The following is a 12,876-nucleotide window of genomic DNA, read 5'->3' on the forward strand; positions in this document are numbered from 1 at the left end:
GTCATATTTTAACCTGGTATCCTTAAGTGATTATTGTATTTTAATCTATAGCCAAGTTACATCAGTGATTTGGGACCCCCAGGCCGAAGCTCTTTAGATAACATTGAGATGGCTTATGCCCGACAGGTAAGTCTGATGGCAATTGTTTTCATTGACACACAAATTATTTTTAAAAATCATATCTGGAAAAGGTAACCTGGAATAGAAATCTGACCTTATGTGAAGATTTTAGCTGTCCAGTTGCCTGGTGTAATCCTGCTTTGTGCCACACATAACTCTCTAAATTGCAAAGCAGGTGCCAATATAAATTCATGAGGGGTTTTTTCCACTGGATGTTTTATCAATAAAACAATAGTTCTAGCTGCCCTTGCCTCCACTACCACCACACCACCATTTTTTTAAATCTGGGAAAACAAAGTTTGAGACCTATGCATATGTAAGAGAGGATATTTCATGTTAAAACAAATACAAGAAGAAAATAGGGTTAAGAAAAAGAATTTTAAATATTTTTTATTTTTGTTTTTATTAAATCAGAAAATGGGTCATAGTCTTTTATTAAATACAATTCTAAATGATTGAAAATCCTGGAGCAGCTAGGTAGCACAATGGATAAAGCACCAGCTCTGAAGTCAGAAGGACCTGAGTTCAAATCTGGCCTCAGACACTTAACACTTCCTAGCTGTATGACTCTAGGCAAGTCATTTAACCTCAATTGCCTCAGCAAAAAAGAAAGAAAGAAAAAGAAAATACTGCAAAACGTTCAAGGCCTAGCTTAGTTCTTAATAACAATAATGGCTAACATTTATTTATTTATTTTTCCTTTTTTATGTTTTAAATGTATTTATTTTTAATACATATTGCTTTATGAATCATTGGGAGAGAAAAATCAAAACAAAAGGGGAAAACCATGAGAGAGAAGGGGGGAAAAAAAAACAGAAAAAAGAAGTAAACATAACATATGTTGATTTACATTCAATCTCCATAGTTCTTTTTCTGGATGCTGATGGCATTTTCTGTCCAAAGTTTTTGGGATTGCTTTGTATCACTGAACCATTAAGAAAAACCAAGTCTTTCATCATTGCACATTTCTGCTATTATTGTATACAATATATTCTTGATTCTGCTTGTTTTGCTCAGCATCAGTTCGTGTAAATTTTTCCAGGCCTTTCTAAAATCAGTTTGCTCATCATTTTTTATGGAACAATAACATTCTATTATCTTCATCTACCACAATTTATTCAGCCATTCCCAAATTGATGGGCATCTGCTCATTTTCCAATTCTTTGTTACCACAAAAAAAAAATAGCTAACATTTATATAGGTCCTGCTGTGTTGCTAAGTATTGTGTTAAATGCTTTACAAATACTATTTCATTTGATTCTCACAAAACCTTGGAAGATAGATAGTATTATCCCCATTTTACAGTTGAAGAAACTGAGGCAGACAGGTTAAGGTAACAATAGTCATAAAGCTAGATTTAAATTTAGGCCTTCCTGACTTCAGATTCAGCACTGTCAGCACAGCTGCTTAGCTGTCCATTAAATCCTTGCTGCCTACAGGGCACAGTAAGCCTTTGTCCTTCTGAATTCATAGCTATTCATTTGGCTAAATAATTATATCAAATATAGTTTTAAAAGAATGTCTTCGTTTTTGTTATCTAGAAAACTAGATTGATGATCTAAATTTGACAAAGTGAATAAGACGTCTGTATTCTATAGAAATATTAATTAGCTTAAGGAATTTGGGAACTTTGCTTAATGGAATTTTCTGAACAAATAAGCAGCTAACTGGAAATTCTCTTTTGTTTCCATAAAAGCTGTCAGTGAATATTCGCATAATTTACTATCCAAAATTAAAATTTTCCCAAAATTCTGCTAGTGGTCAAGAGAATAGATTCTGTTCACTTGATTACCATTGTTGACTTTAAAAATATGTCATTGTTGACTTGGAGATTTTTAAAAATTTTCATTACAGCTATTTGATTTATCTTCCATGTTTTTCATTTCCAAGTTAATTTCCAAGACTCATGTTAACTTTTTATAAAGAATTAAGGAGACATTTAAAAAATATTTATTTTAAAGAATTGCACCTATTTAACCTATGTCAAATTGCTTGCTGTCTTGGAGAGGAAGGAGGTAAGGGAAGGAAGAAGAAAAATCTGGAACACAGTCTTAGAAATAAATACTAATTATAATAAATACTACTGAAAAAAATTTTAATGTGTTTTTTTTTTTAAATGACAGTTCTTGTCATTGTTGCTTGAGGTCTTAGTCTTTTTGGTGACATGTAGAGGAATCCAATACTCCTACTCATCATGAGATAGAATATTCTTCATTCCCAGCCAATTTCATCTAAAGCATAAAGATTTTCTCAAGAACAAGTGTGTGTTTCAAGTTTAGAGCAGTGGTCATTCTGACATAATGGGATGGTCCAAATATTGCCCATTTGATTTGGGCTTGTTACCATTACGTGTCTCTGGCTTAGAAGAAAGCTAAAAGATTTTTGCTGCTGCTTTTGTATAAGCCTCCCTTCTAGTTAACAGATGGTAGCAGTGGGGACACATTTCTCCATTCCTAGCCTTTCTCCTTTGATTTCTATCAGCTGGGACCAAAAAATGGCTGAGCACAGAAGCCATGGGGGTTGCTCATTGTACTTCTCTCCCTCATTTCCCCTCTTTTCTCTTTGTTCCCACTATTCACTTGGTGGGTGGTGGTGGGATGTCAGGTGACCTTGGTGTGTCTCAGTGCTGCTGTTTATCAGCTCAGACATGAAACTGGGAAGCTGGCCATGAGAAATTAAGTTGTGCTTAGCTTGACTGCCCTAAGTTAGAAAACTTGAATGAAGGTACCTTTGGCCATTATTTGAAAACTTTAGATTCACCGGGAAGATTGTTTTTTAAAAGGAAAAAATATAAATAGCACTGCTTATTTTGCTTTTTATAATTTCAGATTTATATTTATAATGAGAAGATAGTGAATGGACATCTGCAGCCTAACCTGGTAGACCTTTGTGCCGCTGTTGCAGAAATGGATGATAAGGTACTGCCAAAGTATTAGCATAAGTAGAAATGTATAATCTTATTTTTTTAGATGTGATTAGTAACTTGCTGACTTGGCTGAAATATACTGATAATATATTTTTTGTGTCTGAAAATAGCTTTCAAGGTTTTCTTCAGCATTTCATAATGAAGATTAGTGTATTATGGTTCAAATTTTGCTTTTCTTTTAAGGTGTTCAGAGATAACTTGCATAGATTTTTTGCCACAATTGTTGCATTTGGTTTTAAATTCAGCTAGTACTTTGTGTTTTGCCTTATAGTTTCCTGACATTTTTATTAAACTGTTTGACATGGAGCTTTCACAATTCTCATCTTTTGGTGGGCTTACTGAACTTGATTCAAGTGATAGATAGCCTGGTAAATGTTTTCTCAATTTATGATCATTTCTCTCTGCTACTACTACTACTATTTTACATTTCTTTCACTACCTACCTACTTTAATCCCTCCCTTTTCTCTCAGACATCCCCTTCATCCCCACCTGACACATAGCTCAACCCTGCCCAAAAAAAAAGTTTGGAGATAAACTGAAACTAGAGATACACCTACAGTATGTGTATATGTATATATGTACATATATGTGTGTATGTGTATGTGTGTGTATATTTTTGTGAGGCATTTGGGGTTTAGTGACTTTCTTAGGGTTAAACAGCCAGGAAGTATTAAGTGTCTGGGGTCAACTTTGAACTCAGGTCCTTTTGACTTCAGGGCTGGTATTCTATCCACTGGACATCTAGCTGCCCCTGTATTTTTTTTTTTTTTTAAAGATACAAATACGATTTCATCTTTCTTTCCTTCCTTGGAAACAAAGTGTTAACCTACTCATCTGTGGTTGATTGTATTCATAGAGTAAATATCCTTAACTTTAAAATTTCATTAAATTTTGTTACAATGAGAATTTTCTAAATACTAAAAGAGATGTCTCAAGGAAAGATTTAAACTCAGGGAGAAAGAATATGTGGGCAGCACAAAGGAAAGACTGATAGGTTTCTTTTAATTATAGGTACTTGGGAAGAATCCTTAGAAAGGGAATGACTGAATAAGAGGTTGCTATGTAGTCCACAAAGGATGGAACAACCCATCGCGACTCCCTAGAAGGACAAAATATATATCATTTAGGTTAAACTTATTTTAGCCCTTTTAAAAACTATATGACCTTGTAAGGATTGAATCATAACTACCTGAATTTTCAAACTCCTAAAGCTTTGAACAAATTTATTCATATTCTCTTAACATATAACCCACTGAGATTCAGTACTCTTGTTACTTTTAAGACCTCTTATGGAGGTAGGCATGTCAGACAAAGAGAATAATTGATCCAAAAACTAATTCTGCTTGTTAGCTCACTGGAAAGTTGACTGCAGAAGCCCTTAAAACTGGACAAAGGTGAATGTTGCACATCAGAACAAGCCAAAATTAGAATCTGTGGCCCTTCAGAAGATGAAATAAACCCCTGTAGTTCCCATTTCTTTTAAATTATATTGAAATAAAATTTTTTTCTAAGAGAAAAAAAATGCTATATATATGACTTCTTTGGTACTTGCAGCATTTTCTTCTGATTTTGTTGTTTTTAATGAAGAATATTTCAGATATGTGGGCAATGGTGAAACAAATGACAGACGTATTGTTGGCCCCTGCAACAGATGCACTGAAAAGTCGAAGGAGCATAGAGGTTCAGATGGAATTTGTAAGGCAAGCTTTACGTTACCTCGAGCAAAGGTAAGCTGGAACCAATCAAATGAGCCTTTGTATTGTTTTAAATATATGTATTGTTTTAAATATTAAATAAATATGGAATGCTTTATAGATGTGTGTTATTTGGAATAAATGAGCCTGAAAGACATTATGTTGTTGTCAGAAACAGCTATTTATTTGGGCATCATTCTATATTATAAAATTGCACCAATAAAATGATAAGGTAAATAGAAAAAAATGTTAGAACACACCACCTATATCTTTCTCTTTTCCTTTCTTTGCTTTTCCTTTTTCCCTTTTCTCCCTTCTTACAATAGAGAGATACTATGATTGTTATATTATAATGCCTTGGATCAAAGTCCCATTTCCTAGTATGGTTCCACCTGCCCCCTTTTTATGCCTGCTTGTGTTCTTACAGCATTTTAATTGGACTGCTAACCCCAGCAATTTTACTGCCTTCAAACCATCAACTGGCCTGTGTACCTCTATTAAATCCCTCTTTAATCTTAATTTTCCTTTTGGCTACATCCAGTTAATCCCTATGAGTCCATGTTCCACATTTGATGTGCTGCTTTCTTCCCCGCTGTTAATGCCAGTGGTTTGTACTAAGGTTTCTGTGCCACCTCCACAGCAACTTGAGTCAGTCATTTAGAGGGATTATGGTTGTGCTTTTGTCCCTTTACAATTGTCCATTCCATTAATAGAGGGTTGTGCCATTCATCCTTCATTGAGGACATTCAATTCAGCTCTGAATTAGACAGCAGGGGTTGCCATAAGTGTTGCAACAAATCCTCTTTATTTCAGAGAGAGAGAAAGAGAGAGAGCACTATGCTTCTCCCTGCTGGCTCCAGAAGAGAAGGCTGCTGAGTTGAATAAACTTGCAAAATTACAACACTTTGCCACCAGGCCATGTAGGCTGATGTCTGTGGCCATATAATATTGTTTTCAGAGCATCCACTCTATATAAAATGATATCCTACTAAGAAGTCATAATATTTTCCTATGTAGAACTGTGCATTAATTCAGAAGCATTATATAGCATCATACTGGTGTTTAAAACTAATTGTTATATCACAGATAAATATATCTATTGCATTAGACAAAATAACTATATTCTGGAGTACAGTACTACATTTAGCAAATTTTTCTTTCCTCCCATAATTCTCAGCATAGTAATAGGAGTTAATAATTGTCTGTTTTGATTGATTCTATACCATCTTGCTCTCTAGAATGTATAACTCTATTAAAAAGACTCTTTCCATAGTGACAAATTCAGTATATATGTACAGGGTTTCAAATTGGGGATGGGGTTGGGAATTCAATTTAAATTAAGTTAAATTACAATATATTTGTGCTTGAAACACATATCTTAATGAGCGCTCACAGTATTTGTTTTCTGTGAACTTGTAAAAAAAAATGAAAGGATTTTATACCATGCTTATATACAGGTTCCAAAATCTTTCAGGGAGTTTCTCAGTGTGTTTGGTGAGGCATCCGGCCATTCTGGCTCTGCCTTTTTACATAGAATCCAAGCTCTTTACATCTGCACTGGGATTCTCACATCATATCTCATCATAGGCCACTTGCCTAAAAGCTTCTCAAATGGTACCAATCTATCTCCTTTGGCTTTTGTAGCTTTAACAATGGATCCTGTTTCTTAGTTCCTTTGCCTGTTTGTCCCCTTTACCTTATTAATCTTTTTAATTGAACTTCTTGAAAGTACCTGGGAACTGTGCATCCTCAGTTACTTTTTAAAACTTTAAAAACATTTACTTAGTAAATGATTTTGTTTATTTATTCTTATTTCATTGTAACCTTTGCAAGATTAATCAAAGCCAAATAAAAGATTTAGGATAATAGTACTTTAAAATCAAATATGTTTTGCTGACGCTAAAGTGACAATAGTATGAATATAATTTTATGGAATTGTTTTTTGCAAGAAATGGCAAAGTAGATTTTTTTTTTGTTCAGGAATCTTTCAATGACTAGCTATATGTTGTTTATCATCCCATAGAAATTAAGCATTTTCTTCAATGTTGTTCCTTCTACAAAGCACTGGAGTCTTAGAATTTCAGCAAAAAAAAAAAAAAAAAAAAGGAATCCTAGAAATCATCCAGTTCAACCTTCCAGAACAAAACAGAAACAGAACATTAATCTTTTCTATATCATTGCTAACAAATGACCTTTCAACCTCTGTCTACACATTTTCAGTGGTTAGGAGAAAGGAGAGTTCATTATTTTATAATGCAATCCATTTCATTTAATTTATTATAATTTGTTCTTGTACTACCCTTTAAAACAATTCTATTCCATCTTTAAGTATTTAAAGTCAGCATTCTTTCCCCTTCCCTCCTATCCATTGTCCTTGATGGTGTCATATCTTCAATAACATTTCACTATTTAACAAATTTTTAAAAAGGAATATCTTTAACTTTGGGTTGTCTTTAATGGCTTTTTTTCTAGTTACAAAAATTATACACTTGTTACTGTTTTTGGAAATCTGCATCAAGCCCAGTTGGGTGGTGTGCCTGGAACTTACCAGCTGGTTCGAAGTTTTCTTAATATCAAACTGCCAGCACCTCTTCCAGGACTTCAGGTACTTTAAGTTTATTTTATTTCTTCTCCCCACCCCCCCCAAAAAAAAACCCAACCTCTAATGACTTTGTTTAAACTGTATTATGTAGTAATCTGCATTTATCTTTTCTATTGTTACCTAGATAAGACTCAAGAGGAAAACAAGAGCATACCTGCTATTTAACTTTTTCATAAAAGAGTTCTTTCATTTGAATTAATTTCTTAAAAAGTGAATTTAGATGTTTGGCCTCCTTCAACCTCCAAAAAGTTCATCTCTCTCTATCTTACACATTCCAAACAAATTTGGAATTTTAGACTTGATATGGTCCTGATATAGTCCACAAAATGCTCATATTTCATCAGAAACATATTATCCCAGAGTACAGTGGTTTCCAAGTAGTTGATTGCAATCCCACTATAGTTCAGTTTAGAAGGAAGATTAAGGGCATTTCTTTCCCTCTCCTCAACTCCCATGTTACCACTAAAGAAAGTGGTCTTAAAAATTAGATAATAGTTTGTGATATAATGTCAGTAGTAGAACGCTTCTGAAGGCTCCATTTCCAATGAAGAATATGTAATGCTGGAGTTTATACCAGCATGATTTAACCTGCCACCCACTTCACTTTTTCATGATTGATCAAGTAGTACTGTCACTGCCCCTTATGTATAGCCTTGAACTTGCCTATTAGCACATACCAAATTTTACCCCCCAGTCATAAATTAAGAAGCCTAGGATTAGAGGTATTATAATCTACCAATTCTCATCTTTCTTCCTCTCCTTCTTTCTCTGTTCTTCACTTAGGTATCTTGTCTGGTTTTCTCACTGTGTAGACATGCTTTTCTGGGATAAGATTTATAATAACCACAATCCAAAGGAGCCATACAGTTATTTTATTCTAGCCTTATAGAGCATTTGAAAAATCACTGGATATTAAATTGGAATTTTATTCCCAAAGCTGGGCTAAATGCTTAAATCTCTGAAGTCCACTGACCAATGACTCAAAAGACCTGCGTTTCAATTTCTTCAGTTCTAAAATAAAGATTTATTGCCAATTCAATGGGTAGATAGATGCAAGCCAAAGGCTTTTTAAAACACAGTGCCCATGTGAGTTATCATTAAAGATTATTCTTGACAGCATTATTTAAACCTATGAGGCAGATGGCCCTATGACAATAGCTTGTGGATTGTTTCTTTAAAAAAATGTATTGGAAAAATTTGTTATTCTACCAGTCATTCCTAGAAATCTCCTCACCCTTCTTCAAACTAAACCACCCCCTTCCTTCTTAAACAATTAAGCCAAAAAGTCCAATATAGTAAGATCTGTCAATGCATAAAACATTCTGCCTTCAAAGTTCTCTACCTCTGTATTGTGAGGGGAAAAAGTGGTGTTCTTTAGGGGCATCTGATATTTTAGTTACTCTGAATTTTGTTTCCTTTTAGGAATCTTTTAATTTACACTGCAGCAATCTTCTGGTTTTGTTATTACCCTGTACATTAGTTCATATAAACCTTCCTAAGTTTTTCTGAATTACTTATATTTGTCATTTTTACTGCACTAAAATATTTCTTTACATTTACCAGCTAAATGTTTTTCAACCATCCTCCAATTAATGGACATTCATTTTATTTCCAGTTTTTTGTTACTACAAGGAGAACTACTATGAATATTTTGGAATTTATTAAACCTTTGCTTCTATGTTTGACCTCCTTGGGGGGTAGTATCCAATGGAATCGCTGGATCAAAAGTTATATATAGTTTAATCACTTTGGGAGTATAATTCCAAATTAATATCCAGTGGTTTTTCAAATGCTCTGATATTATGTAAGACTGGAATAAAGTAATTTTATGACTCTTTTGGATAATTTTATTATAAATCTTATCCCAAGATTGGATCTCCGCAATTCAACTGGTATATCTTTCATTAGAATATAAATTCCTTGACTGCAGGGACTGTTTCTAACTTGTTTGTATCCCTAGCATTTACCACAAGTATTTAAGAAATGCTTTAACCAACTAGACACCTTTTGAATTTCTATTTTAAAAATATTTTCCTTTATTAGGATGGAGAAGTGGAAGGACATCCTGTTTGGGCATTAATTTATTACTGCATGCGCTGTGGAGATTTAGTTGCAGCTTCACAAGTGGTTAATCGAGCCCAGCATCAGCTGGGAGAATTTAAAACTTGGTTCCAAGAATATATGCACAACAAGGACAGAAGGTATGTTGAATAAGTTAAAAGATATCCCAAAAGAATTAGGTCATACAATAGAAAGTCCTAGTTATGACTGGACCCTCCTTTGCCTTTATGTAACTAGAATGGAATATAGTCATGGAAAACATTAAATCTGGTTATAGTATGAATGTTGAGGGACAGCCTCTACTCAAATCCCCTGCTGCTTCATTGTGTCTTGGAGGTGATCTGGTCCTCAAAAACTATATACCATTGGAGAACATTGTGGCAGACCTATTGAGTTTCGGTGTGCCTAATACCAATTTATAAATTTGTCACCCTGGAATCAATCTAGTTAAGTTCATTAAGTGGTTGGGCACCAGGTGCTATTTTTTTAACCCCAGCATTTTTTGAAGGCCAGTACATGCAGGCCTTCATGTGATTCTGCATGTGTACATCCTTTTAATGGACTTTGTGTATGGTAGTGAAAGAGATCCTGGAGAAAAGGAGCATGATTCATTTTTACCAATAATCCGTAGTTAAGAAAGGTATTTTATAATGGGATTCATATTCTATTAAATTTTATCTTTGAGCTCTGAGTTGATGGTCTAATCTACTAACTTCAAAAATATTGTTTGTTACATTGGTAAATTGGAGATTAGATAATAAATAATGTTCAATAGTACTTCTATATGACAATCAAATCAGTTTAATGGCTATTTGTTAAATTCCTGGACACTAAGATAATGGTAAATTTTGGTACTTACATTGATTTTATTAATGATTGGTGTATTATCAGTACCTACTTATCAATGGAATTTTGCCTCTTTGAGAGGAAGAAATTTTATTTTTCCTTTGTATCCTCAACAACTACCCAGAACCTACTGTAACATGGATACTTAATAAAGGCTTATTCAGCTAAGTTCTGCAGGCCTTCAAGGATTTGTGGTTTATGGGCCTGAGTACTCAGTAGACTAATGCAGATTGCATCCCCTCTGTGTCTTGGAAGACTGTTTAATGAATTGCAATAATTTGGGGGGGGATCAAATGTGTTGTGTCATGCTTAATCGTCTAGGGACAGCCAGCTTTAGCAAGTCTTGTCCTGGGACAATGTACACCATCATCAGTCCCATAATTGAAACTATTTTCACTTTGAATCGGGCTGTCTTCAACAATGAGATGATTCAAACTAGTTCCATTTGTTCAGTGATGTGAGAGCCATCTACACCCAGAGAGAGGACTGTGGGAACTGAGTGTGGAGCACAACATGACATCTTCACTTTTTTCTGTTGATGTTTGCTTGCATATTGTTTCTTTTCTCAGGTTTTTTTTTCCTTCTTTACCCCATTTTTCTTGTGCAGCAAGATAACTGTATAAATATGTATATATAGATATTGAATTTAACATATATTTTAACATATTTAATGTGTATTAGACTACCTGCCATCTAGGGGAGGTAATGGGGGGAAGAGGGGAAAATTTGGAACAGAAAGTTTTGCAAGGGTCAATGCTGAAAAATTACCCATGCATATGTTTTGTAAATAAAAAGCTTTAATAAAAATTTTTTTAAAAGATGACTCAGAAATTGTGCTTCTCTAATGTAAAATTGGATGTCCGCCTAGGACTCTATGAGTTTATACATTTGCAGGAGCCTAAAAGTGCTTTCTTGGAGTTCTCACTAGATAGCCACCTCAAAAGTTTTATTTGAACATTCTTTTAGATTTTCAAAAGCCCTTATTTATTCTTTTTGAAATATTCAAGTTGTATTAGTTTAGGATGTTTTCAAATACTCTCAGGAATTTTCCCATGAGTTTTTATGCATATGTTCATTTTTAAATCTTTAGATTGTCCCCTGCCACTGAAAATAAACTTCGTCTCCATTATCGACGTGCCCTTAGAAACAACACTGACCCTTACAAAAGAGCCGTTTATTGTATCCTTGGCAGATGTGATGTCACTGATAATCAGAGTGAAGTGGCTGATAAAACAGAAGATTACCTTTGGTTAAAGGCAGGTTGCTGCTTTTGGTGGTATGGTGGGAATTTGGGGGGCTATAGAAAGTATATATATGTACATGTGTACAAGTATCCGCATCTAGGAAATTACTTAAAACTGGAGGTTATTTAATTGGCTGGCTCTATTTTATGCCTCTGAGACATTTAGCTCCTTAATAGGGTAGTGGGGTAGGAGGACAAGGCAATAAAAATAGACAGTTGTGGTGTGCATGGTAAGCAGAGACAACAGATCTGTCCTGGTCCAATTTTTTGTTGTATGGTTGTATGTTAATAGGTAACCATAACTATCATAGTAATGGCCAGCTTTTCAAGATGTAGACACAATTGCATAATATCCATTCTCTGATTTGAGAAGTTTTTAAAATGCATGTGTTTCTTTTGGGGATTTAGTTGAATCAAGTATGTTTTGAAGATGATGGCACCAGCTCTCCCCAAGATAGACTCACTTTATCACAGTTCCAGAAGCAATTGTTGGAAGACTATGGTAAGAGCTACTGAACACACCTTATTATTTTTTTTGAGGGGGTGGGGAGAGCATTTTCCATATTTTCAGTAGCTAAGCTTTTGAAGTCTAAAAAAATTTTCTCCCCTGGCTCAGTAGAATTCTCAATTACTTTCAGAGGCCTCAAGTACTTAACTCTATAATTACAGTATAAGTGATCTTGTTAGTTTATAAACTAGTAGCCATATAATAAAAATCTTATATATCTTGAGTGGTTGTTTCTTTGAACATTAGTTGTGGTGCTATTTATGGGCAATTTATGAATTTCTCTTTTCTCTGTCTCGCTCACAGTTTGAGAGATCTGCCTTGGATGAGTTTAAAGCTTACAACAAGGCATCTTTGAAACTTTCCTTTCTCTCCTTGAACAAGACTTGTTAGGCAACCTTGTGATTCCTTTTGGAAGACATATCTGGAGGGGAAGGTTTTTCCTCTGTATTCCCTCATGGGTGGTTTCTGTGACTCTAATGCCAGCCCCATTTACTTGTTACTTTTCAAGGTACATAAAACATTGTTACTATCTCAGTTTATCAATCCATTGTAGCCAAGTCATCTTGTAACTCCAGCAAACTGAATTAGGGTCCTTTGAGATAGTTATTTGCAGTTATATGGGGTAAAATCTATGAAAAAAGCAACTTTTGTAAGAATGGCAATGTAACTCCCTATCTTTCCAGGGGAATCCCATTTTGCTGTCAACCAGCAGCCTTTTCTGTACTTCCAAGTGCTCTTCCTGACAGCACAGTTTGAAGCTGCAATTGCTTTTCTCTTCCGTGTGGAGCGCCTACGCTGCCATGCTGTTCATGTAGCGCTGGTGCTGTTTGAGCTAAAGCTTCTCTTGAAATCATCTGGCCAGAGTGCACAGCTTT

General features: G+C 34.6%; 1 protein-coding gene across 4 annotated transcripts in view; it reads left to right on the forward strand.

The window, feature by feature from the left end:
* NUP93 (nucleoporin 93) overlaps nucleotides 1-12,876 on the forward strand; it is a 134,590-nt gene that overhangs the window by 92,055 nt on the left and 29,659 nt on the right. For all 4 annotated transcript variants that reach the window (XM_051979887.1, XM_051979886.1, XM_051979889.1 and 1 more), the window contains 8 exons: nucleotides 52-126; nucleotides 2,949-3,038; nucleotides 4,635-4,774; nucleotides 7,214-7,346; nucleotides 9,387-9,544; nucleotides 11,341-11,506; nucleotides 11,902-11,995; nucleotides 12,685-12,876. In XM_051979887.1, the coding sequence (XP_051835847.1) occupies nucleotides 52-126; nucleotides 2,949-3,038; nucleotides 4,635-4,774; nucleotides 7,214-7,346; nucleotides 9,387-9,544; nucleotides 11,341-11,506; nucleotides 11,902-11,995; nucleotides 12,685-12,876 (1,048 nt within the window). The remainder of the gene's footprint in view (nucleotides 1-51; nucleotides 127-2,948; nucleotides 3,039-4,634; nucleotides 4,775-7,213; nucleotides 7,347-9,386; nucleotides 9,545-11,340; nucleotides 11,507-11,901; nucleotides 11,996-12,684) is intronic.

This window comes from Antechinus flavipes, chromosome 2 (genome assembly GCF_016432865.1).
Source record: "Antechinus flavipes isolate AdamAnt ecotype Samford, QLD, Australia chromosome 2, AdamAnt_v2, whole genome shotgun sequence".
Lineage (NCBI taxonomy): Eukaryota > Metazoa > Chordata > Mammalia > Dasyuromorphia > Dasyuridae > Antechinus > Antechinus flavipes.